Here is a 23,984-nt window from a genome sequence, read left to right as displayed (position 1 = left end):
TTATTCATTTTCGTCCCCAACACTTCATTCCAGCACTAAGCATGTAAAATGAGAAGAATACTTGTATTTCCTAACTCATGGGATTGTTGTGAGGAAAGTAACCTGTAAATCCTAAAAGAGATAGCAATATGAGTTGTAACTTTTATTATTATTAGATGATGAATTGATGTCTGTTGAATGAATGAAGAATAGAAAAGTACACCAAGTAAGTAAGAGACCATGGGTTTAGGGCCAGGTAGTGTCAGGAGGAAAGGGGTTGTTTCTCCTGAATTGAGAATGATTTCTACACCTGAAAGTGCCTTTTCTCTATGGCCATTTTCCACCCTGCTGTTTGGCAAATATATCCCTGCTGCCTCCTCCCTTCTATCCTACACTTATTCCCCCAACTTTCCCCCTTCTTGGAGGAATCTATTGTTATAGGAACCTATTGTTAGATCTATAGCTACTTCTTCCCAAAAGAGTATCATTTGACTACCCCATGGTTCCCTTACCAACCTTGTGCCTTCCTAGACCAAAACATCCTTTTGTGGCCACCATTCCCTTATTTGTGATGTCTTCCCCTATAAAATATAAACTCTTGGAGAGTGGGGGGTGGTAGTGGCCCACTTTTGTATTTGTATCCCCAATTCTTACCACTTAGTGCCTTATACATTGTGCTTAATGCATAATTTTTCATTCATTCAAGGTATTAAAGATCTTAGTGAGTGGACTAAAGAGAGTTTGGAAATAATATGAAAAGATTATAAAGTTTAGGAAATCAGGAGCAATTATTTTTCACTTAATGAGGATTTTGATTCTGTGTGTGAAATTAGGCCAGGAATACACTGGACACTTGTGAGAGAGAGGCTAAGAAACAGCCAAAATTTCCTCTTATAGTTGAGGTAACTTTTATGTCTAATTTCCCACTAAGATTCTCAACTTCTCTACTCCCTGGGATCTGCAAAGAAACACTCACATTATAGTTTAAAATATATTTATTAAATTATGTGGAAAGATAAGACATAATATTTGGACTTCTCAAGAAGCCATTAACTGTTCAGATAATGTGACTTTTGTTACTTTCCCTCTCTGATGTCTTTTTTGTAAAATGGAGACAGTAGTCGCTGCCTCTTGGACAGAGTTATTGGGAGGAAAGTGCTTTGTAGATCATGAAGCTGTAGAAAAAAGTGAGAGCTCCCATCCCATTCTAAACTAAAACAACTAGAAGCTGTTGTTAGAAGAGATCTGTTGTTGGTTCCCTCCATGGCAGTCTTGCCATGAGGAACCATACTGTTTCATCACACCCTTCCTGGCTCTAGGCTGTCTAACAATGGAGTTAGAATTAGGAGCTGTCAAGACTTTCTCCTTGGATTCTTTATTAGCAGTAAAGCAGCCTTGAATGAAAGGTTTCTGTAATATCTTGTTTCTAGCATCCAGGCTTTTCATCCTCTTCCTAATCCCTCCATGATGTTCTTCCAGTCTTCAGCTCTGCCCTTACACAAACTAGGATTGAGAAATAGGATTAAACAGTAGGAGCTTGCAGATGGGCAAAGGGGATTCCTATTTCAAGGGGAAATAGTTTGCTTAAAAGTCTTTGAATGGAAATGGGCAGCTTCTTGCCAAAAGTTCAGTTCCAACAACATTTTTTTAATTAAAGCTTTTTATTTTCAAAACATATGCATGGATAATTTTTCAACATTGATCCTTGCAAAGCCTTGTGTTTCAAATTTTCTCTCTTTCTCCCCACCCTCTCCTTTAGGTAGCAAGTAATCCAAAATATGTCAAACATCTTAAAAATGTTAAATCCAATATGTGTATACCTATTTATACCATTATCTTGCTACTCAAGAAAAATCAGATCAAAAAGGAAAAAAATGAGAAAGAAAACAAAATGCAAGCAAACAACAACAAAAAGTGAAAATGCTATGCCCAATATCTGGACACAGATGATGTGTATCTGGGAGGATCTAAGGAAATGGATTACCATCCACTTCATTTGTCTTCCTCCTTATACTCATTTTCAGTAACCTTCTCTTAAGTCTTCTTATTGCTCTTGTAATTTTGTAATACTCATTTTCAGTTGTTTTGTGGTAGTAGTTCTTTCTATTTACTAATCAATATAAGTTAACTGACTTAATAGGGAGACCAAAAAAGCCTAGAAAGGATCTTAATCATCAAGCATAAGATTCACCTGCCAGAGAAAGATAGCTGCCAACTATCACACCAGGTTAGAATAAAAAGTATTTGTGAATTTTTTTTTTTTTTTTGGCTGAGGCAAATGAGGTTAAGTGACTTGCCCAGGGCCACATAGCTAGGAAGTGTTAAGTATCTGAAGTCAAATTTGAACTCGAATCCTCCTGACTTCAGGGCTGGTTCTCTATCCACTATACCACCTAGCTGCCCCTTTTGGTGAAATTTTACAAAGAAGGATGATAGACAATTATAAGCATTGTTATCTCATAAAACAGAAAGAATGAGTGCAGAGTAAAACAAGTTTAAGGAAAGTGTGGCAAGATATCTTACTTAGCAATTCTTCCAAGAACAATCAAAGATGAAAATAAAAGAACTAATAAGCAGAAGATAAATGAAAAAGGCAAAAATAATTTTAATAAATTGTTCTTCAAGGCCAGTGAAACTTGACCTTAATACTGAAGACCTGGACATGCTTATAAACAATTAGAAATGACGATAAGATAGCAAGACATCTAGATTGGACCCAGTGTTTATAGAGGATCTCCATGCTGGAAGCATGGAAACAATTGCGAGAGCTTTGAGTGACCAAGATACAAGTTATTTAGTTGTTTGTTCTTTATTTGATATAAATTATCTAAAGGAAGAAAAGATAATAAAAGCATAAGGGGAAAAGGAGGAATCCCAGCACTACATTTCCACAGTAGGCTTTATAATAAATTCAGGCAATCAGGAGATAGAAATATGAGAGAGATCTTAGATCTGTTGTCTGTCCTTAAAATGGGCAGACTAATGGCCCAAAGTAAAGTCTTGAGCCAAGTAATAAGGACATTGTGTAGGTGAGTTGTAGGTTACTGGTTAGAGAATGAATTTGAGGAAGAGACTATCCCCAATTTGTTCAGTTTGTGATCACTCGTACATAGTTGCTTGCATGCAAGTTGTCCCACTTAGAGAGGGAGGTCTTTGACAGCAGGGACTTTTTTTCCTTTCTTTCCCCCCCCACCCCCATTCCTAAGCACTTAGCATGTCCTGGCATAATAAATTTTATCTGGCAGGCCAAGTGATTGGAACCTTGTGACATTTTGAGACTAACTCTGCAGCACTCTCACCTCCTTCCTCACATCCTTTCCTTTCAGTTCCATCACCAGTTCGCTTCATTTGCCAATCACACATTTCCTTGGTAACTTTTGCCCCCCTTTTTAGCCACAAGTTGTCATTGCTGGTTCTGCTGAAGCTACTTATACCCTCTCTGTGTCGGTGATGTGTAATTCTGATTCTCCAGTAGCCATAGAACTTTACCAGATGGCTATTGTGTGAAGACGAGCATTTGTGTTAGGGAATGGTTTAATATCATTAAAAACACTTTCAAATTTCTCCAGAGATGACACAATCTGTGTCCCCCCTTTCAATTCTGGGTCCAATTCAGTGTCCATCTATTGGGCCTGTTTGATATGTGTTGTATATACACACACATGTACAAACAATATACAGAAATGCTTTTTTGTTTGCAAATGATTGTGCAGCCTCTGAAGCAGAGATGGAACAAGGTATAGATCAGTTCTTTGCTGTTTGTGCTGATTTTGACCTAAAAATTAAAACCAAGAAAGCACAGGAGCTTTACCAGTCAGCACCATGCCATTCATATGTGCAACCATTGGTTAAGGGTAAATGGAGAAGTTTTGAATACTCTGGATAAGTTCACTTCTCTTAGCAGTCTTCTTTTTATTTCCCATAATAATAGCTTTTTATTTTTCAAATTGCAAGCAAAGATAGTTTTTAATGCCCTTGCAAAACCTTGAGTCCCACACTTTTCTCTGTCCCTACCCACTTCTCTTCCCTACATAGCAAGCAATCCTATATAGGTGAAACATGTCTTGGCAGCCTTCTGTCCAGGCATGTACACATTATAAGGAAGGTGACATGAACTTTGTCATAGCTAGCTCATTATTTGGGAAACTCAAAGGGAAAGTATGGGAAAGGGGAGATATTGGACTTGACTGAAAAGCCGTTGTGCTGACCTGATTGTTGTATATCTGTGAAACCTGGAGAGCCCGCAAGAGCCATGGCAGGAAATTGAGTCATTTTCATTTGAATTTTCTTGAGAAGATTGTGAAGATCACCTGGCATGATAAGATACTGGACCCTGAGATCCTTTCTTGAACTAAATTCCCAAGCATTTCAACTCTATGCAGAAAGGGCAACTCAAATGCTCTGGCCACGTTTTTCAAATGCTAAAGATGTACTTGCCTAAAAAAACTATTTATTTGAAAAAAAATTTGTTGTGAGACAGTTGGGGTTAAGTGACTTGACCAGAGTCACACAGCCAGGAAGTATTAAGTGTCTGATGCCAAATTTGAATTTAGATCCTCCTGATTTCAGGGCAGGTGTCCTGTTCACTGAACTGCTGCCCCTCCTTTCCTACAAGACTATTTTATGGAGAGCTCACACAAGGCAAGAGCTCACACAGACACTGTCAAGGCTTCTCTGAAGAATTTTCAGATCAATTGGGAGACATGGGAGACACTGACCCATGAACACCCAGCATTGAGTGCCTGCATCAAAGCAGGGGCTGTGCTCTATGAATAATGCAGAATTGAAGTAGTTCCAAGGAATCATGAGCTATGCAGATTTAGAGAATCCACCCAAATGTTCCCTTGGCCTATTTGTGTCTGACCTGTGGTAGAGCATTCTGAGCTTGGACTGGTCTGATGAGCCACAGTGAGGGACACTGTAGCTTGACACTTTGAAAACAAAGAACAATAACCACTGAATCCACATAAAAACATGCATAAATGTGTGCATATATAAAAATATGCAGTTCTAAGAAAGTCTATGTGCCTATGGTTATATGCATGTATGTACAGATACATAGGTGCCCTTTTTTACATGCATGCATCATGGGATAGTGAATACAGACTTGGTCTTGGAACCAGGAAAAACTGGATTCAAGGCCTGCATTTCCCATGTATTTATTGTGTGATTCAGGGCAAGTTCTGTCATCCCGTAGTGTTCATGGCAACTCTCTGAGGTTCTGATCTGCATTGGGAGAGAAAGTTTCTCAGCATCATCTACTTACACAAATGAAATCCAAGGTCTGTGGAACACATGCACACACACATGGACTAACTAGTGATTTATAATCATCTGAAGAATATGTATCTTTTCCCCACTAAGTTTTTTATTCATGTTTTTTTCATTTTCCCTAAGGGAACAAATGGATATGCTAAAGTTCCTTTTTTTTTTTTTTGGCTCTTTTCATAGACTACCTCTGTAAGCCCAGGACTTTTTTGTCCTTGCCATGTATGATTTGCCTACTTCTTTTTCTAGCCATGCATGTCTTTGGTGATGTCATAGTGATGAGGTTTGTATCCCCTCGATTCCTGTTGGTGATGAGGTTAGTGGCAATTAAGAGAGTTGTTAAAATCCCCTTTTAATCAGCTGCAGGTTTAAAATGAAAGAATTCACTCATCCCCAAATCATCAATTGGCAAAATGAAAGTTTTTTGTTGGATAGAAACCAGTTTGCTAAAAGAGTGACTTCTATAATGGCAGAGTCCTATTAAGGAAATGGAATCTAGTGCTGAGAATGCCTTCTCAGCAGAGAGTCCTAAGCAGCTGAGCAAGCTACTTTTGGCTCTCTATAAAGAGCAAGTCCAGAAACTGCCTTTTTAAAGGAGTCTTGAGACTTCAGGACTCAGGTTCCCAGGTTTAGATGCTTATCGATTTCCAGCCCAGATCTATTGGAATTAACAGCATTTCAAAGGGGTGCTTTTTGACCAGGATTTCTAATTAAATCAAAGGCTCTGACATCCCCAAAGATAACTTATCTGGGGGGATATGCCTTCCCCAGAAGGGCTGAGACTCCAAAAGGGATCACAAATCAAAAAGAAATAGTTTCTTAATGGGAACATAACTTCAGAAAAGAAATAGTTTCCCTCTCCCTTCAGTAGCATTTTATGAAATGCGTAATTTTCTGGCCTAAATTCACCCCTTTGTATTTGAAAAACAAACTAGAAATTCTAACAGTTATTTTGTTTTTATAGTATTTCATCCAAATTCTCTATGCTTCTCAAAAAATAAAAATGATGTCAATTGAAACAAGGATCGTAGACTTACAGTGGAAGGAAACCAAGAAATCATCTTGTCTACTCTTTGATTTTACAGATAAGGAAACTGATGCCCAGGGAAGCTAACAATCAATCAACAGCTTTTATTATATTCCAGGACACTTCCTAAGCATTGGTATACAAAGATAAAAAGAAAACCATTTCTGCCTTTGCACTTTGCATTCTAAAAAGGTAGACACACATTATTATTCATATAAAGATGACACAAGCTAATTTTGCAATTGAAAGAGATGGGAGTTGAAAGTTAAGTCATCTAGCTTTTATTAAATAATCAAAAAATTTTAAACACCTACTATGTGACAGGCAATACAATGGGGATACAAAGAGACTTCGCCTGCCCATGAGGAGTTTACAATCCAATGGTATAAGCAAACTAAAAAAAAGAATTCTAATATAAAGGATTATTAGGTAGCTAGGAAAGTACTTCACACATGCAGAAGAGAATGACTTGAAAATATCTCCAAGAAAGCCTCAAAAAAATGCAACTTGAATACAACTCTGACAGGAATTCCTAAAAGATTTTTTTGTTTTTGTTTTTAAAGAGTTAAAGCATAATTTTAAAAAAATCAAATGAGAGCAATAGAGGAAATAATGGGGAAAGATGCAAGAGCTAGGGAAAAAAAGATATGAAAAGAGAACTAATAGCTTGGGAAAACAGGTACAAAACCATACTGAAGAAAAGAACTTAAAAATTACCTGAGCCAGATGGAAGCTAACCTCTCCATGAGATATCAAGACAAGGTCATAGAGCAGCAGGTTTTTTGGGGCTGCCAGCTCAATGAGTAGTGTGAGGTGACCACTCAAAAGCTAAAGCCATCTTAGGCTTTATCAAGAGGGGTCTGATTTCTAGGGAGAGGGAGAGGATAGTTCCACCTCTGCCCTGGTCTCATTTCCATCTGGTCTGAGCACCACAATTTCAGAGCACTGATGAACTGGACAACATCCAGAGAGAGCAACCACAAGGGAAAAAAGGGCCTTGGGTCCATGTCGTGTGAGCACCAGGTGAAGGAAATGTGCCCTCACAGTTTCATACAAATATTTATAGAGCTACAGAGAAGAGATTGTACTTGTTCTAGACCTTAAAGGGCAAATCTGGGAGCAGTAGACAAAGACTGCAAATAGGCAGTTTAAGTAAGGCTTGATGTGGGGGGAAAAACAAACACTTGGGAATAATAAAATCTGCCCTAAAGGAAAATGAGTTACCTTGGGATGCTTCCCTGTAATTTGGTCTTGAAGTGGAGACTGGATGACCACTTGTCTAGTCATTACTCCGGGGATTCATTTTGGGTGTGAATGGAGTACTTTATCACAGAGGAAGGCCCAACATTCAAATTTCATGATCAAATTTAATTTGAAATAGGGCTGTCTCCTAATCCACTAGTTCTGAGGCTGACATAGGGGGTGGAGGTACCCGTCAGCTGGATGGAACTAACCTATAACCTCTGGATGGTTAGAGCCAAACACAGCAGACTGGAGCCAGGAGAGTCAGGGATCAAATGGAAATTTAATTTTAAAATGGCTTGTATGCAAGAGGGGAAGTTAGACAGGGGTAGGGGTAAGGAGGACTCATTTGATGTGGGCAGAATCGATATCTACATTTATGGGCATGCAGTGACCTGTAGGTCCGACAAAGAGGGGTGACAGCAATAATGAGACAAGACTGATTCATAGCAGGACTTTCTGTTCAGAACATGGGGACTTGTCTAGTACTTGGCAGAGCCCAGAGAACCCCTGATATTGGTCAAAGAAAGATGATAATTGTGTGATTCTACCAGAAGGTGGAAGCATCCAGAGAGTAAGTTCAAAGGATTGTGCTCTGCCAAACTCAGGGGACAGTTGGCTTGCTGGGCCTCAGATCTAGAAAAATGGGGGTAGATTCCAGCAGCTTGACACGGCAAATGGGTAGGGAAAGAGGAGGCTGGCTCAGCAGCCTTTAGAGAGAGCTTGCAGCATTTCCAGACTCCCATATAGTGCACAAAGGGAGTGCAGAGCATTAGGATTCCAGGTAAATTGGGATTTATCTCCTGAGATCTCCAATCCACACTCTCCCAACAGGACACACACGAGGGTGGATTCCTCCCTCTTGTCCTTGGCAAAGGACAGCAGCTCTGAAGGAAGGGAAAAAGTCGTCTCCTTGGTCTGATTGAAGTTTTTCCTCAGAATTTCTCTCACCTATAGGAAATAAGATCAGACTGAACCCAGTGCCTCTTGGGAAAGAGAACAGGATACTTTCTACTTGTTCTGAGAAAATCCCCTGAGAAACTAGGGTCCTTAGAGAACTGCTAGGCTTTCCTCCTGAGGCCAAAAATGCTCTGACGTCAGAAACTCATTCCATTGAGTTCTGGGCAACAGGGCAGAGAAAGGAGCAGGTCATTCATATAACTGAGACACTCCCAATCTAGATTGCTCCCATTTCTCCCACTTCTTATTATTCTCTAGAGCCTAGGCTGCTCATTCCAAGGCTTTGAGAAGTTGTGGCTGCCCAGCTTACTTTTGGGAAGTAAACAGCTTTTCTTACCAGGTCTATTTCCTGAGGCAGAATCTTTTCCTCTGTCTTCAGCAACTGGATCAGGATCTGATACTGGATTTCACTCAGAGCTGGGGACAAATCAATCAGTCAGTCAGTCAAGTCTTTCTTAAATGGTCTACTAATGGTTAGACTGGGCTAAGTGCTGGAGATAGAAAGGAAAAAAGGGAATGGTCTGTGCTCTCAAATAGCTTATACTGTGAGTATGTCCCTCACCCAACAAAGCATTGACATGGATAAGTGTATATTGAGAAGACAAAGAGGGTAAGTACCAAGTCTCTTTCAGGGAGAGAAATAGTCATGGGGAAGCAGAAAAGGCCTCATGTAGGAGGTGTTACTGGAACATAGCTCTGAAGGAAGCTAAGGATGCTAAGAAGAGGAGTTGAGAAGCTAGATATTTTCTAGGCTTTACAAGGGCATGGCAATAGAGAAGCCATGCTGTATACAAGGCAGAGCAAGAATGTAGAGTATGAGAAAAGGGCAGTGATGAATAATAAAGCCTGGAATGGTCAGCTGAAGGAAGGAGTCCATCAGTCAAGTCTTTCTAGGTCTTATAATGTTGCAAGTCAAGGGACTTCCAGTAAAGTTAAGCAGTTGGAGAAGAGAGGATGGTAAGGGAAAATCAAGCCTTTCTTCAATGCCTTACTAATGGTGAGACTGTGCTAGGTGCTGGAGATAGAAAAGCAAAAAGGGAAAATTTTTTTTGCTCTCAAGTACTTTATATCTATCAATTGTGAAGATCATGAATGGCTTCATAGAGGAAGTGATCCTTGAAGTAAGTTTTGGAAGACACTAAGGATTCTAAGGAGTGTGATGTGCAAGCATGGGGAACAACCAACATACAAACAGAGAGATGAGAGACAGAGGGATATGTATGAACAAGAGTAGGAAGACAACTTGGCAGGATTGTAGAGTGTGTAAATGGAGTAATGTGTCATAGAGCTTGAATAGTAAGTGGGTGCCAGGTTGTGAAGAGCTATGAATGTCAGAGGACTTTATATTTAATCTTAAAAATTATAGGGAGCCAAAGGAATTTATTGTATAGAAAATTCCAAGGTCAGATCTCTGCTTTGGAAAGCTCATTTTGAAAGCTATGTGTAGGATGGAAGGTAAAGGTGAGGCATCTGAGGCAGGGATAGCAATTAGATTGCTGTTAAAGTGATTCAGGTGAGAGATGATGAGGACTTGAAGAAAGAGTGACTGAGTGGTGAGAAAGAAATGGAGGTGAAATGTGAGAAGGGGATGGATGCAAATTGTGGAGGTAGAATCTACCAGCACACAAAAATGACTTAATATAGGGGAAGAAGGAGAGGGAATGGACTACTTCAGTACAGAGGAAGGCCCAAAGCTCAAATTTCATGTTAAATAGGGCTCTCTCTTATTCCACTGGGTCTAGGGCTGATATAAGGGGAGGAGGTACCTGTCCATTGGACCAAAATGGTTTCTAATCTGTGGATAACTAGAGACAAACAGCATCCTGGAGCCAAGGGAGTCAGAAATCAAATGGAAATTTAATTTCAAAGTAAGAAAAATGGCAGAAATAGAGAAATTAGGAAGAGGGGGTGGGTTTTGGGTGAATGAATAATTCAGATTTTGATTTGAGTCTTGAGTTTAAGATATCTATGGGATAACCAGGTCAAGAGTTCCAACAGGAAGCTGTTGATGGGGGAATAGAGCTCACAGGAGAGACTAGGACTAGAAGCAGGGATCTGACAGTTATCTTCATAGAGGTATTAATTAAATCCCTGATGAGGAACCATGTAGGATCCATTGGGCTGAGAACTACTGGGGAATTCCCTGGGGAATACAGGAAGGAAGGACTTAACAGGGAGAGAGCAGCTTTCTTCTCCTTGATGAAGGCCTTTGATAGGGAGTCAGTGCATATGAAAGAGAGATGATGGACTAGTGATCAGAGGAAGGGGCTAAGCCAGTGTAGTGTGGAGGTACATGGCTTTGGACACTTCCCTTCTGGGCCTTTGTTTCTTCCTGTTTTCTTTCTACTTTATAGGGACAATGTGAGGAGAAAATGCACAAAAGATTCAGGGGTTTTTGTTTTAAAGAAAAGCTCACTCTAGAATCCCAAGGGCCTCTTACAGAGAAGTTGAAAGGTGTTCCTTTCTGAGTATTAGTGTTCTGGAGTCTCCTTTCCCCCCTACACTCTTTGATCCCACAATTTTTCTCACCACTCAGAGCTCCAAGGAGATAGAGGAATGCCCCTGCTAGTTCCTCCACAAGTTTTCCACTCCGGTCCTGCAGGTTACTGAGGATGTTTCCCATTGCGCCCTCAGTCTTCTGGAGGGGAACCCCACTGAACAAACTCTCTTCTAGCTGGAGAGGAGAGAGGAGGAGAAAGCTGAATGCGGACAGTGACATCTTTCTGCCCAAAGTGGCCCTTTGGATTAGCTGACAGGTTTGCCCTGCTCCTAGGTGACAACCTGGGGATTCAGAGAGAATCCTGTGCTCCTAAACCAGCCCTGGAGGGCTTTGGTTCTTTCACATCATTCAGTAAGTGACAAGGGAGAGAAAGAGATTCATGGATTCATATGGAGCCCATGTGGGAATATTCTCCCCCTCCCTCTTCCCTTTTCCTGTTTGAATCCTTAGGGAAAATAAAGATAATATGCATGGTGACAGGTAAAGCTGGTTAGTAGGAGATTGAAAGAAGGGGAAGGGCCTACAGGGTGACAATGGCATGAACCAGGGGAGAATAACCCTTGAGGATTTTTTTTGCATCCTTTTATACCAGAGAGAAAGTCATCCAAAGATGGAGAAACTTCAAACTTTCCCTGTCTTGGCCTGAAAATTTATGAAATTGTGGGACCAGGCTATAATAAGGATGATTAAACAAAGGATTCTATGTCAAGTGCCTTATACCACAAAGTGAGAGAATCAGATAGAGAAGGGGAGCTCACTTCTCAAAGATTAGGACCAAGACAGTATATGGGGGACCTCTGAGGAGGCTCCCTATTCCAAACTGGCTCTGGGAATGTATAATCATTTCTGAAACTTAGGTGGGGGTAGAAAATATGATTTCATGTCACCTCTTAGATTCTACTTAGATAATTTTGTCACAGAAGGCCCAGAACCATTATTCACATTAATGAAATATTACTAACTATAAAAGTTGTCTCTTTATACTCTGGTCCTTTTATGTGCAAACCATCTCTGATTGATTCAGGATGGGAGCAAATTAAATACCTCTGTTATAAGATACTTGAGGCTACTGGCTAATTGTAAGTAGGAATCTTATCCAGGGAGGGTGTGTGAGCTACAGAATGAGTAGTTTAGTCCCACAAGGTAAACCCTAGAACCTGAGGTAATAGCCAACGTATAGGTACCCGATCTGCTCTCAGATATGAGTATCAGTTGGGGAAGTAATACACAAAGGGTGGCACACAAAGATTTGTTTTCTTTATTTCTTTTAAACAATATCTTATTCTATAATAAGGTGAAGTACTTTACTTCAATGGATTATGTCAGGCTCAGTCTCTTTGAAGGTTCCCAGCATATAATTCCTGGCTGGGAGTTATCAGTCCAAGAATGACAAAATACTTCAATAAATATTAGATCTTTCACATTGTGAGAAATTCTTATCACAAATATTAAGTATAAATCATTAAAATTGATGAGGAAAAAGAGATCTTCCATTCCAACTACTTCATTTTGCAATTGAGGAAACTGAAACAGAGGAATGAAAAGATGGCAGACAATGACCTAATGGAAGAATTAGGATTATTTGTCTAGGATTCACCACTGCACCATCCTATGAAATGAAGTAATAGAGCCTATATACAGAAAAGTGAACTGTGGACAGAAAATTAAAGTGGAAATCAAGATAACTCAATAGAAAGGGTGTAACGACCACACTAGCACCCAGGACACCCCAGAATCAGCCAGAGTCAGGATAAGCAAAAGTCCTCAGTCTTTATTCTCGGTCCCCAGATGCAGGATTGAACAGGATCCTGGAAGCAGAATCTTTGCAATCGCCTTCTCCCTTGTCTACCACCAAGAGTGTGTCTGGCTAGTCTTACTCCACCCCTTAGTCCCTCCTACAATCCTTTGTATACCAATCATTGAACTAGAAAGGATAATGGAAAGGACCATTTTCCAAGCATATGCCCATAGAGTATTGTCCAATCAGTAGTTAGCCTCAAGCGCTCAGCAGTCCCAACCTCAATGCATCAACCCAAAAGTTTCAGCCTTCTACAAAAGGGAAAGCATTTGACCAGAAAAAAAGTGAGTCAAACAGTTGCTTTTGGATACTGCTAAGCAATTGAACATTTGTATGGAAGTTGTCAGTCTTCATAAGAATAGATTTTTCTAAGAGCAAATGGAGTCATTTTAACACATCAGTTTTTGTGTCACACAATGAAAGACTGACCAGTGATGGGAAATTGATAGACCAAGAACTACAAGTTCGCTTATTGTGAAATGGTTTTAGAAGCACAAGAATACAGAGGTTCCAATAAGTGAATAAGGTGCCAAGGGTTTGGATGGCTCCCTAAGAATGACAAAACCACTGAATTAAAAGAGCATTTTAGAAATGTGGGCGTATTATTTCTATCTCCATCTCTGCTCCTTAGTCCACAGAAGACCCTAAGTTTGGGGAATACATCCAATTTAAATATAATTTAAAATATCCAATTTAAAAACAAAGGACAATTAAACAAAGTTACAATTTCTTAATCATCTCCCAGAAGAACTGACAGGAAAACCTCCAGAAACATCCCAGAGATGAGGAAAAAAACTTAAATCTAGTCTTATCACAAATTTCTGTCATGTTGGTAGAGAAGGAGGAAGTGTAATAAATGAGGAAAACAGTAGAAATAGAGGAATAATCCAATATCTTATTTGTATCTGTAGATATTTAAGTACTATTATTCATGTATATTCCACTGATATCCTCTGAGGACTCATTGTAACAATAAGAATGATAGCTAGCATTTCAAGTTGTAATGTTATTTCACATGTTCCTCAGAACAATCCTGTGAGATAGGTCCTATTATTATTATCTCCATTTTACAGATGAGGAACCTGAAGCTAAGAAGGGATAAATAACTTGCCCAAGTTCACATAGGAGTATCTGAGACAAGATCTGAAGTCAGGTCTTTCTAAATCTAAGTCCCTGGCTCTCTAGTTATTGTATCACCTACCTGGGGTAGGTGCGATCCTAGCTATCAGAGAATCAGGCCTAGTACCTACCAGGCTGGCAAAGGTTGGGGCACAGACCTGGTGAACAACTGGCGCTTTTTGCTCAAAAATAACTCTAGCTAAGTCCAGAGAGCAGTTTGGCAACAGATGAAGAATTTTGGGGGCCCCAACAACTCATGAAACTGTTTACTAAAGAGTGATGGTTCTGTCGTGTGTACGTCAATAGAGAGAATCCACATATGGTTCTTTTCAGGGATTCTCATTCTTAAACTCATTCAGTTTTGTAAGTCACAGTATCCTGTGTATCACACTGCATGTGTCATTGTACAAGGTGCTTTTTAATTAATTATTAATTAATTAATCACTAATTAACCCATTTAATTTGTTGTATCTCTTCTACCACTTACAGTACACAGTTGCTCAATAAATGTTTTCTTAAGTGAATTAGATGGAAATAAGCTTAAGATAAAAGAGAACATTAAAGGATTCAGATATAGATAATTCAGAGGTCTAGATATCACCCTGTAAGAAATAGAAGAAACAAGAATGATGGAAACATTGTGTTCATCTGAGGAAAGCAGAGTCAGAAAAAGGGACATTTCTGGGAATAGAATGAGTCAGAAAGACCTAAGTTCACAGCCAGCCTCTGATACAGATTACCTGTGTGACCCTGGGCAAATCACCTAACCTGTCTCTGCCTAAGTTTTTACCATCTGCAAAATAGAGATTGTAACAACACTCCCCTCCCATGGATATAATGAAGATCAAAAGAGAGCAAAATAGTTGTAAAGCGCTTTGCCAACCTTACCATGCTATATAAAAGGGAGCTGTTATTATTCTAAATGGTGACTTGTGTTTCCTTTGTGTGTGCCTTACCATTATTGCACTCAGAACTCCTGCCCACTGCTCCCTCAGACACCCTGCCTGTTTGTGGGAGGGTGCCATAGGTTCATCAGGGATGCTTTGTAGCTACTGTTTTTATTACCTTAATCCCTTTGCTTTGAGCGAATTGTGTCTAATGGTTGATGACTGGGGGTCAGCTGGAGGGGAGGTAGGATGGCCTTTAATTTAGGGAGTATAGACTCACAGGGTAGGTAACCCCTGGGACCTGAGAGTGTCCATTTTATTTTTCCTGAACCTGAATCTCACAGAGTTTTGTGAGATAGCTCTGGTGACATAGCTCAGAGCAGGTATTACAATAGAATGAAATCTCACTTGTCCTGTGTGTGTGTGTTCTGTGTATATATATATATATATATATATATATATATATATATACACAGATCACATACACACACATACATATATATGCATATCTATACACACACATATACATACGGCTTTAAAAAAAAGTACAGGAGCAGTAATTTGCAGGATTTATCAAATACCTTTCTTGCAACATTCCTGGGAGGTTGGTAGTTCAGGTATTATCCCTTTCATTATTATTATTCTGACCAAGCAATAATGAAGGTAACACACTACCATTAATTATCAGGAGAAACTGCAAGGTAGCTGGATAGTTATCCTCAGTGGGAAGACTTTGATATAAGTTAATATTAATAATACTGATTATGTGATCTTGGGTAAATCACCCACCCTCTCAGTGTGCCAGTCAATGACCTTGGTTAGATTAGAAGAGGGGGTTCCTCTGCTAAAAAGTCCTTCTGTTGATGATATCCCAGGACCAAAAGCATAAGAATAATAGCTGACCGAGTTCTAGGATCTACAAGAGAACTTCATAAAATGATTCTATTTGACTCAAAATATCCCTGTGAAGTATAGGTCTCCATTTACTTAGTGAGAAAACTGAAGTTTAGGGAACTGAAAGGCCTTTTCTTCAGGGATCACCCAACTCCTTGGTGCTAGAGGTGGGATTACAAACCCAGTTTTCTCCATCTGGGATCCCCTTTATACCATACAGAATATATATATTTTAATTTCTTTGTAAAGATAACAGTTTTAGTGAAATCAGTTAAGCAATCTCTGAGAAAAGTGAGCTACATCAGTATATAAATGTAATGGAATACTACTGTGCTGCAAGAAATGAGGGAAAAGATAATTTTAGAAAGAGATGAGAAGACTCCTATGAACTCATACATAGTAAAGTGAGCAGAATCAGAAGGACAATTTATCCAATCACATCAGTATTATAAAAACTAATTATTTTTTGAAAGACTGAAGAACTCTTTCAATTAAATTCTTAACCATGATTCCAGAAGACTGATAAAGAAGAGCACTGCCAGCCTATTAGAGTGATAGACTAATGTGCAGAGTCAGAAATGCATTTTGGGATCTGACCAATATGGCAATATTATTTTTGTTTGACTGTGCTTATATGAAACAGGGTTTCTTAATCCCTTTCTCTTCCTTTCCTTCTCTCTCTCCTTCCCTTCTTCCTTTTCTTTTCTTTCTTCCTTTTTTCTCTTCTTTTAATTTTGTAGGCATGGGGAGATGAGAGGGAAAAAGAAACAAATACTTAAGAATTGAAAAAATAATTTTAAAAAAGAAACTAACTGGTTAAGTTGCAATGTGATTTAATGAAATTAATAACTTGGTTCACATAATGTCTGAGGCCATTTCCAACTTTGACATTCTGTGATTCAAGGCCCTTTGATGGGGGATAAATAGAACAAGGGTACTGAAAATACTGGGAGTACATGGAAATGTGCACAGGATCCAGAGAGTCCTATCAGCTCTGATGAAGTCCTTTTGCCTTGTGACTAAGATGACTTTTAGGGAAAGAAGTTGATGGATGTCATAGGAGCAGAGCTAGAAATCTCTCAGAAGATTAAAAGTCCTATAAGGTTAAGACAGAGTATTTACCAGAGGGACTTCTTAGAAACTTACATAGTATATTTGTGCTTCACCAATACAGTCTTTAGTGGAATTATTTCAAATCTGTGAAGAAAATTCTGAGTTTGGGGCTTTTCCAAGCTATTCTGAAAACCATGGTTCATGTGATGGTTTAGAGGTTCAGGAAAAATAAAATGGCAATAGATTGTTTCTCTGTTTCCCTTCTTCAACTTCCATATTTACTAGGTATTAGAGAAGTTTTTTCTTTTTGTTTTTAATTAGTATTTTTCAGAAATGGTGGCAATTATATTTCTGAAAATATTTCTGAGCCCTCCCCTCATTTTACAGATAGGTAAGCTGAGGCCCAGAGAGGTGTGTTGACATTCCCAAGTTGGCAGAAGTGATTAAACAGTATATATGAAACCAGGTGCTCTACCTCAGAACCCCATGAGGTCCCCACCTTATTCTTCCCTTCTGCCTTCTCTCACCCCAGAATCCTAGCCCCCAGTCCTGTGATTCTCCATTGCCCTGATTTCTAGGCTCTCTCACCATGCCTTCCAAGTCCAGCAGATCCTCCTTACTCTGGAGGAGCCTCAGAAGATCCTGAAGCAGACACTGCCGTAGCTTCTTGTCCAGCATGGTCAGTAGGTTTCGTTCTTCCTTCACCTCAGCCTGCATTTTCTCAAATTCTGTAGCTATGTTCACTGTGGAGACATCTAGAAAAAACCAGGACAGCTATGATTGGGATCAAACCCCAACTCTCAAGCCCTTCATCTCTGGGTCCTGCCTGGGAAGCCTTTAGCCTCCCCAGACTGTTGGAGTGGGTCCCTGCTTTATAGTCTCTTCAATCCAGGGACACATCCATGTTTCCTCCTCTGAAAAATTTTACCCAGTTTATGGGGACCCAGGGAGAAGTTTGAGACCTCACTCCTTCACAATAACAAAGGGTAGCTAGCTAGCCAGATACCTACTCCCAAACTCAGGCCTAAGGAAGTGAAATCATATTCTCTTCCTTCCTTTCTAGTAAAAAGAATCGTGTTTGAAGAGTCAGCTAGTACTTCCCAAAGAGTGGACATTTTTTTAGCCTTTTTATCAGTGATTTAGTTGAAGGCATAATTATTTCTTTAATACTTTACTACAGCTATAGCCACATTCTACTGATTAATCATAATAATAGCACTTTGCAAATGCTTCACAAATATTATCTTATTACTCACAACAATCCTGGAAGGCAGGTGCTATTATCTCTATTGTACAGATGGGGAAACTAAGGCAGTCTGTAATTAGGGGACCTGCCCAGGATTTCCCAGCTTGTAAGTGCCTTAGCCCACATTGAACTTAGAACTTCTGACTTCAGGTGTAGGGCTTGATCCCATGTATCCTCTGTTTACCCGATATAAATTTTCATGCCAGTAGGGAATCTGATAAGTGACTTACACTTCCTTTCCTCATGCAACTGTTTCCCCTATCCTCCCAAACATCTTCCATTAGATCTATCTTATTAGGGTACAGTCCCCAAGCTGCTCATCTGGGGTTGCTCCCACAATGGAGCCTGCTCCTTTTTCAGTCCCATCTCTTTTGGATGAAGTCCTTTATGACATTTCTTATTCACGGTTTTTACTTAGACTAGTATCCATTTGAATATATCTGCATAAAGGCGTCATCAAACACACACACACACACACACACACACACACACAATCATACAGTAGTATATTCTATTCAATTGCAAACCTCGTGGGCTTTGCAAAGAACTATTCTACCTTTGTCTCACTTCCATCCTCTTTCTGGAGTCAAACGAAACCAGATTAATCCCTCTTGCTTATAGAAAACCTCCACATACTTGTGCACCCTCCTCCTCTGTTTGTGTCCTGTCTCTGGCTGAGTTGTGAGGAGTTATGGAAGGCTGGTCAATCCTGACCCCCTCTCCATGATCTCCCATCTTCCCTCTCACAGAGCTAAGCCATACAATAGATGAAATCACAGGTCTTGAGTCAGGAATCCCTAGTTCAGTATGGCCTTGGGTATCTACTAGCTCTATGACTCTGAGCAAATCACTTAACCTCTCTTTGTTTTGGTTTCCTCATGTCAAATAAGAATAATAATAACACTACATCCCGGAATTATTTTGATGTTCAAATGACATAATTTAAAGTACTTACTTTGTACAATATGGGGCGCATAGGAAGCATTATATAAAATGTTAGCTAATATTATATAAAGCCTTCCATAGCACTTTTCAGACTAGCCTTTTTATTTTTTTAAAAAAGTTTTATATATTTATTTTGCTGAGGCAATTGGAGTTAAGTGACTTGCCCTGGGTCACACAGCTAGGAAGTGTTAAGTGTTTGAGCTCAGATTTGAACTCAGGTCCTCCTGACTTCAAGGCTGGTGCCCTACCACTGCTCCACTAGCTGCCCCCAGGCCAGCGTTTTTGAGGGCAAATCTTGTCCTGTGCCACAGATATGAGAGTCTCATGAGGGCCAAATAATAAGAGCTGGCCTGTGCCCATGCATAGAGTAGCTGCCCAGTCCAGTCTCATGCAGACTCTACCCATTTCAGGATCTTGCAGCTTTGTGCTCTTGCACCCCCTGCACCCTAAGGAAGATTCACTGCCTCGATGCTGGGGAAGCCCCCTTGCAATTTGAGATTATGCCTCATCTTCACTCTCAAAGGAAGAAACAGGGAAGGGAAATGGCATTTATAAAGCATTTCCTGCATTCTGAGTCCTATACTAAGTATTTTACAAATATTATCTCACTTGACACGTAGTACCTGCAGGACAAAAACTCTGCCCTTGACAGAGCTTTGAGCCCCAATGGGGCAAATTTTGAGGCTGGTTTCCAATGCCAGGGACCCGCCCAGCCTCCCCCCCTTACCTACCCACAATCCTTAGGACCCCCTCCCTGGGACTATTGTGACTATTAGGGCTATAAGCAGGGTGGTCTCTGAAACCCTCCCTGGCTGCCATGGATCCTGCCTTGGAATATTTCATATCACTTCTATCTCTATGTTTCAGTTGGGAGAGATGGAGAAGGTGAAAATATGTTAACAAAAAAAAAAAGCCACAAACATGATTGCATCTTCATTCCAAAATCTGCTCCTGAAAAGAGAAAATATCTGTTTCAGTCTTCAGAGACCACACTTCCCCAAATGCATTAGCAATCATAGCCCAGAACAGAAATGCCCAACTTTATCATCCCTTGTGGGTTACTGACTCAGATTGTCTTCCCATCCCCATGGTCTTACCTGCAGTCTAGCAGGTGATGGGTTGGCCAGTGTCAGACACAGCAATAACAGCTGACTTCTAGCTCGCTAGGATTTCAAAGTTTGCAAAGTACTTGTCATAAACCATCTCCCTTGATCATCAAAGGGCCCTGAACAGTCTGGCTAGAGGTTGTCTCTCACCTCACCGATTTTCTCAAATTCTGTGCCTATTTCACTGTGGAGACATCTAGAAACCAGGACTGCATGTTGGGATCAACCCCAACTCTCAAGCCCCTTGCTCTCTGGTCTGCCTGAAGCCTCTAGCCTCCAGACTTGGAGTGGGTCCTGCTTCATAGTCTTTCATTCAGGGACATCCTGTTCTCCTCTGAAATTTCCAGTTTATGGGGACCCAGGAAGTTTGAGACCTCACCTTCACAATAACAAGGTAGCTGCAGATCCTACTCCAATCAGGCTAGGAGTGAAACATATTCTCTTCCTTCCTTTTATACAAAGAATGTGTTTAGAAGAGTCAGCTAGCTTCCCAAATGGCCATTTTTAGCCTTTTATCAGTGTTTGGTTGAAGGCATTCAAGTTTTTTTTAATCTTTACTCAGCATAGCACATTCTACGATTAATCATAATAATAGCACTTTGCAAATGCTTCACAAATATTATCTTATTGCTGACAACAATCCTGGAAGGAGGTAATATCTCTATTGCAGATGGAAACTAAGGCAAGTCTGTAGTGAAGGGACTTGCAGATTTCCCAAGCTTTATGTTTCTTGCCCACATTGAACTAGAACTCGACTTCAGGTGAGGGTTGATCCCAGGGTAATCCTCGGTTTACCCATAAATTTTTCAGCCAGTGGGAATACCTGATAAGGACTGGAGATCAACTGCTCAGACACTGTTTGCCCATATCCTCCCAAACATTCCTTAATCTATCTATTGTAACAGTCCCAAGTGTATTGGTTGTCCAATGGACTGCTCCTTTTCAGTCCATTCTTTGGATGAGTCCTATATTTCTTATTCACGGTTTTTACTTAGACTAGTATCCATTTGAATATATCTGCATAAAGGCGTCATCTTCCCTCCACATGAAAACATGTATATATATGAATATACCAGCATATTCCATTTGATAACAAATCTAGTGAGTCAAGACTCTTTGCAGAACTACTACTATTATTTGCCTAGTAGAAGTATTTTGGCAAAGAGTTATCTCCTTGACTTGGTACTGCAGGGCAGGAAATCAGCTCTTAGTAAGCTTGGGCTCATGAGGCAGATTTCCTGAAGCTTGAGACTGTTACCTGACTCAGATTCGCAGCCTCCATCCACTGACCTACCACAGTCTGGACCCTTCCTGGTCTATGATGACTATTGGTATAACACAGAGATAGTACTCTGAAGTTCTCCCTAAATGCCATGGATCAAAGCTTTACAAATATTTTGGCAGTCACTTATCTTCTTGCTGTTTCCATCTGAAAATGAGGGAGAAGGTGAAATCATGGTTTAAAAAACAAACCTGATTCAATGTGGGATGTAAATCTTATGCCTGAAAAGAGAAAATATCTGTTTCACTCTTTAGAGACCATACTTCCCCAAATGTATTAGCAATCATAGCCCAGAACAGAAATGCCCAACTTTATCATCCCTTGTGGGTTACTGACTCAGATTGTCTTCCCATCCCCATGGTCTTACTTGTGGTGTAATAGGTGATTGGTTGGGCCAGCAATAACAGCTGACTTCTAGCTCGCTAGGATTTCAAAGTTTGCAAAGTACTTGTCATAAACCATCTCCCTTGATCATCAAAGGGCCCTGAACAGTCTGGCCTAGAGGTGCTATGATCCCCATTTTACCAACTGCCTAAAGCAGCCCTGCTGTTACCAGCTCCTAAGGCCCCTGCTCCCTGGTCTACCTCAGCCATCAGCCCCTGGACAGCTCTCCAACTACTTTTATTTTCCTTGCTAGATCTTATCTCCTATATTTTATCTCTTCCATTTTACAGAGTGTAAGTATATTTAGTTTTCCCTACAGCTCAGCTACTTAGAATCCTAGGCTGAATGAAAGCTGGAGAGGGTAGTTTCTTAATTCTAGGAAATTAAGGGTCTCCTTGAGGAGCTACCTAGATAGTGGTCCCATGGAAACACTGAGAGCTGTTAAGGGCTCATTGGGCCCAGGGGTTAGAAAGACAACTAAGCTTGTCACTTACTTTCCTCTGGGAAGGTTTTCTGCTTCTTGTCTGGAAATAAAAGAACATCTAGAAAAAGAAAAAAAATCAATTCTGTTGCAGCCAAAGGGAAAAAAGTACAGGGTTCTGTTATAGGAGGGCTATACAGCAGTGTAGCTTTGTTAGAAAGTCATCTGACTCTGTTCCATAATAACGTCAAAACCAATGTTCCTGAACTGTTTGACCTGATGATTTAATGCCAGGATCACTAGTATTGGAAGAGAAATCTAGAGACCAACCAGTTCAGCCCACTTATTTTACTTACAAATAAAGTAAGGCCAAGGCCTTTATCTTCAGGCTGATATTACCTTAGTGCTTTAAGGACCCATGATGTCACTGGGATGGCCCTTTTCTATACAATCATGGAGCACAAGCAGGGTGGCCAACCTGCTGGGGCTCAGGAGCCTCCGCATTTAATTAGACTTGTTCTGAAGTGACAGACATACCTGGGGCCCATATTCAAAAGTTCTCTAGGTCAGAATGATCTGTCGGAGCTTCACTGAGAAGCCAGGGCTGCCACAACACATTGAAGATACATCAGAGTAAGACTTAGATGGAGGAAGGTAGTAATTAAAATGGGAAAGAAAAGGCCAGTCTGTACAAAAATAGTTAGAGGTACTTCATTAAAAATGGGAAACAATCACATGTCCAAGAACCAAATTAAAAGAGAACATCACACTACAAAAGGATTTCAGACAGCAGTCATTAAGCCTTTGCTTCTATACTTTGAGTGATGGGGAGCTCACCACTTCACAAGTCAGTCCTAGACAAATAGGAAGATTTCCCTTACCTTCTAAGATACTTATCTACTCCTTTTTTTTTTATTATAGTAACTTTTTATTGACAGAACCCATGCCAGGATAATTTTTTTACAACATTATCCCTTGCACTCACTTCTGTTCCGATTTTTCCCTCCCACCCTCCACCCCCTCCCCTAGATGGCAAGCAGTCCTATATGTGTTGAATATGATACTTATCTACTCCTATATAATTTCAACCCATTGCTTCAAGGGAGACTGTGAAGTGATGGAATAGATTGTGGCTTGTCAATTATCATGGAATATTTCTGAGAAATTAAAAATGGCAAATATGGGAAACTAATATGGGAAGATGGGAAGGAAGCAAAGGGAGGAGGGCGTAAGCATTGATTATGCTCCTACTATATTCTAGGCTCTGCGCTAAGCATTTTTACAAATATTATCTCATTTAATCCAAACCTGAACTCTGTGAAGTAAGTGCTGTTTTCCTCATTTTACAGTTGAAGAAACTAACTTATAGACATTAAGTGACTTTCCTGAAGTCATCTCTAAGAAGTTACTTTCTAAAGTCACAACTTGTGTCTGAGACTGAGTGTAAACTCCAAGTGATTCAGAGCAAAGAGCAAAATCACAGACACAATTTGAGAGCTGGATAGGATCCCATACCTGAAAGGGTTAGAAAACCCTTAACAAATTAGATAACCCTTAATTATTCCCCATTTATCCTTTATATAGCTTCCTTTGTAAATATTTGTTTGCATATTTAACCCTCAAGTTTCTGTCTCTTTTTGTATCCTCAGTACTTAGCACAATATCTGGCACATAGTATTTTTATGCTTAATAAATATCTGTTGATTGATTATGAGTTTATGAAAATTGAAAGAGACTAGGGGGAGTGGTTGCAGGAAGTAAATTCCTGTTAAGATTTTGTACGAAAATGGAAATAATTTGGATGTCACAGCTGGATTTAGAATTTTCTTCCTCTCATGTTGTTTCCTGCAGTTATACTCAGGCATGTCTCACT

General features: G+C 40.0%; 1 protein-coding gene across 1 annotated transcript in view; it reads right to left on the bottom strand.

Annotated features, from left to right (window-relative positions):
• Nucleotides 1-6,532: 6,532 nt before the first annotated feature.
• Nucleotides 6,533-23,984, bottom strand: part of LOC100934670 (gasdermin-D) — a 62,548-nt gene continuing 45,096 nt past the window's right edge. The window contains exons 6-11 of the mRNA XM_012541995.3: nucleotides 22,185-22,232; nucleotides 21,498-21,527; nucleotides 17,316-17,482; nucleotides 11,006-11,150; nucleotides 8,814-8,893; nucleotides 6,533-8,467 (exon numbers count right to left, since the gene is read on the bottom strand). Coding sequence (XP_012397449.2) covers nucleotides 8,219-8,467; nucleotides 8,814-8,893; nucleotides 11,006-11,150; nucleotides 17,316-17,482; nucleotides 21,498-21,527; nucleotides 22,185-22,232 — 719 coding nt within the window. The 3' untranslated portion in view covers nucleotides 6,533-8,218. The remainder of the gene's footprint in view (nucleotides 8,468-8,813; nucleotides 8,894-11,005; nucleotides 11,151-17,315; nucleotides 17,483-21,497; nucleotides 21,528-22,184; nucleotides 22,233-23,984) is intronic.

Source organism: Sarcophilus harrisii, chromosome 1, assembly GCF_902635505.1.
Source record: "Sarcophilus harrisii chromosome 1, mSarHar1.11, whole genome shotgun sequence".
NCBI lineage: Eukaryota > Metazoa > Chordata > Mammalia > Dasyuromorphia > Dasyuridae > Sarcophilus > Sarcophilus harrisii.
The sequence above is the reverse complement of the archived record's forward strand: the minus strand, read 5'-3'. Positions and strand labels throughout refer to the sequence as shown.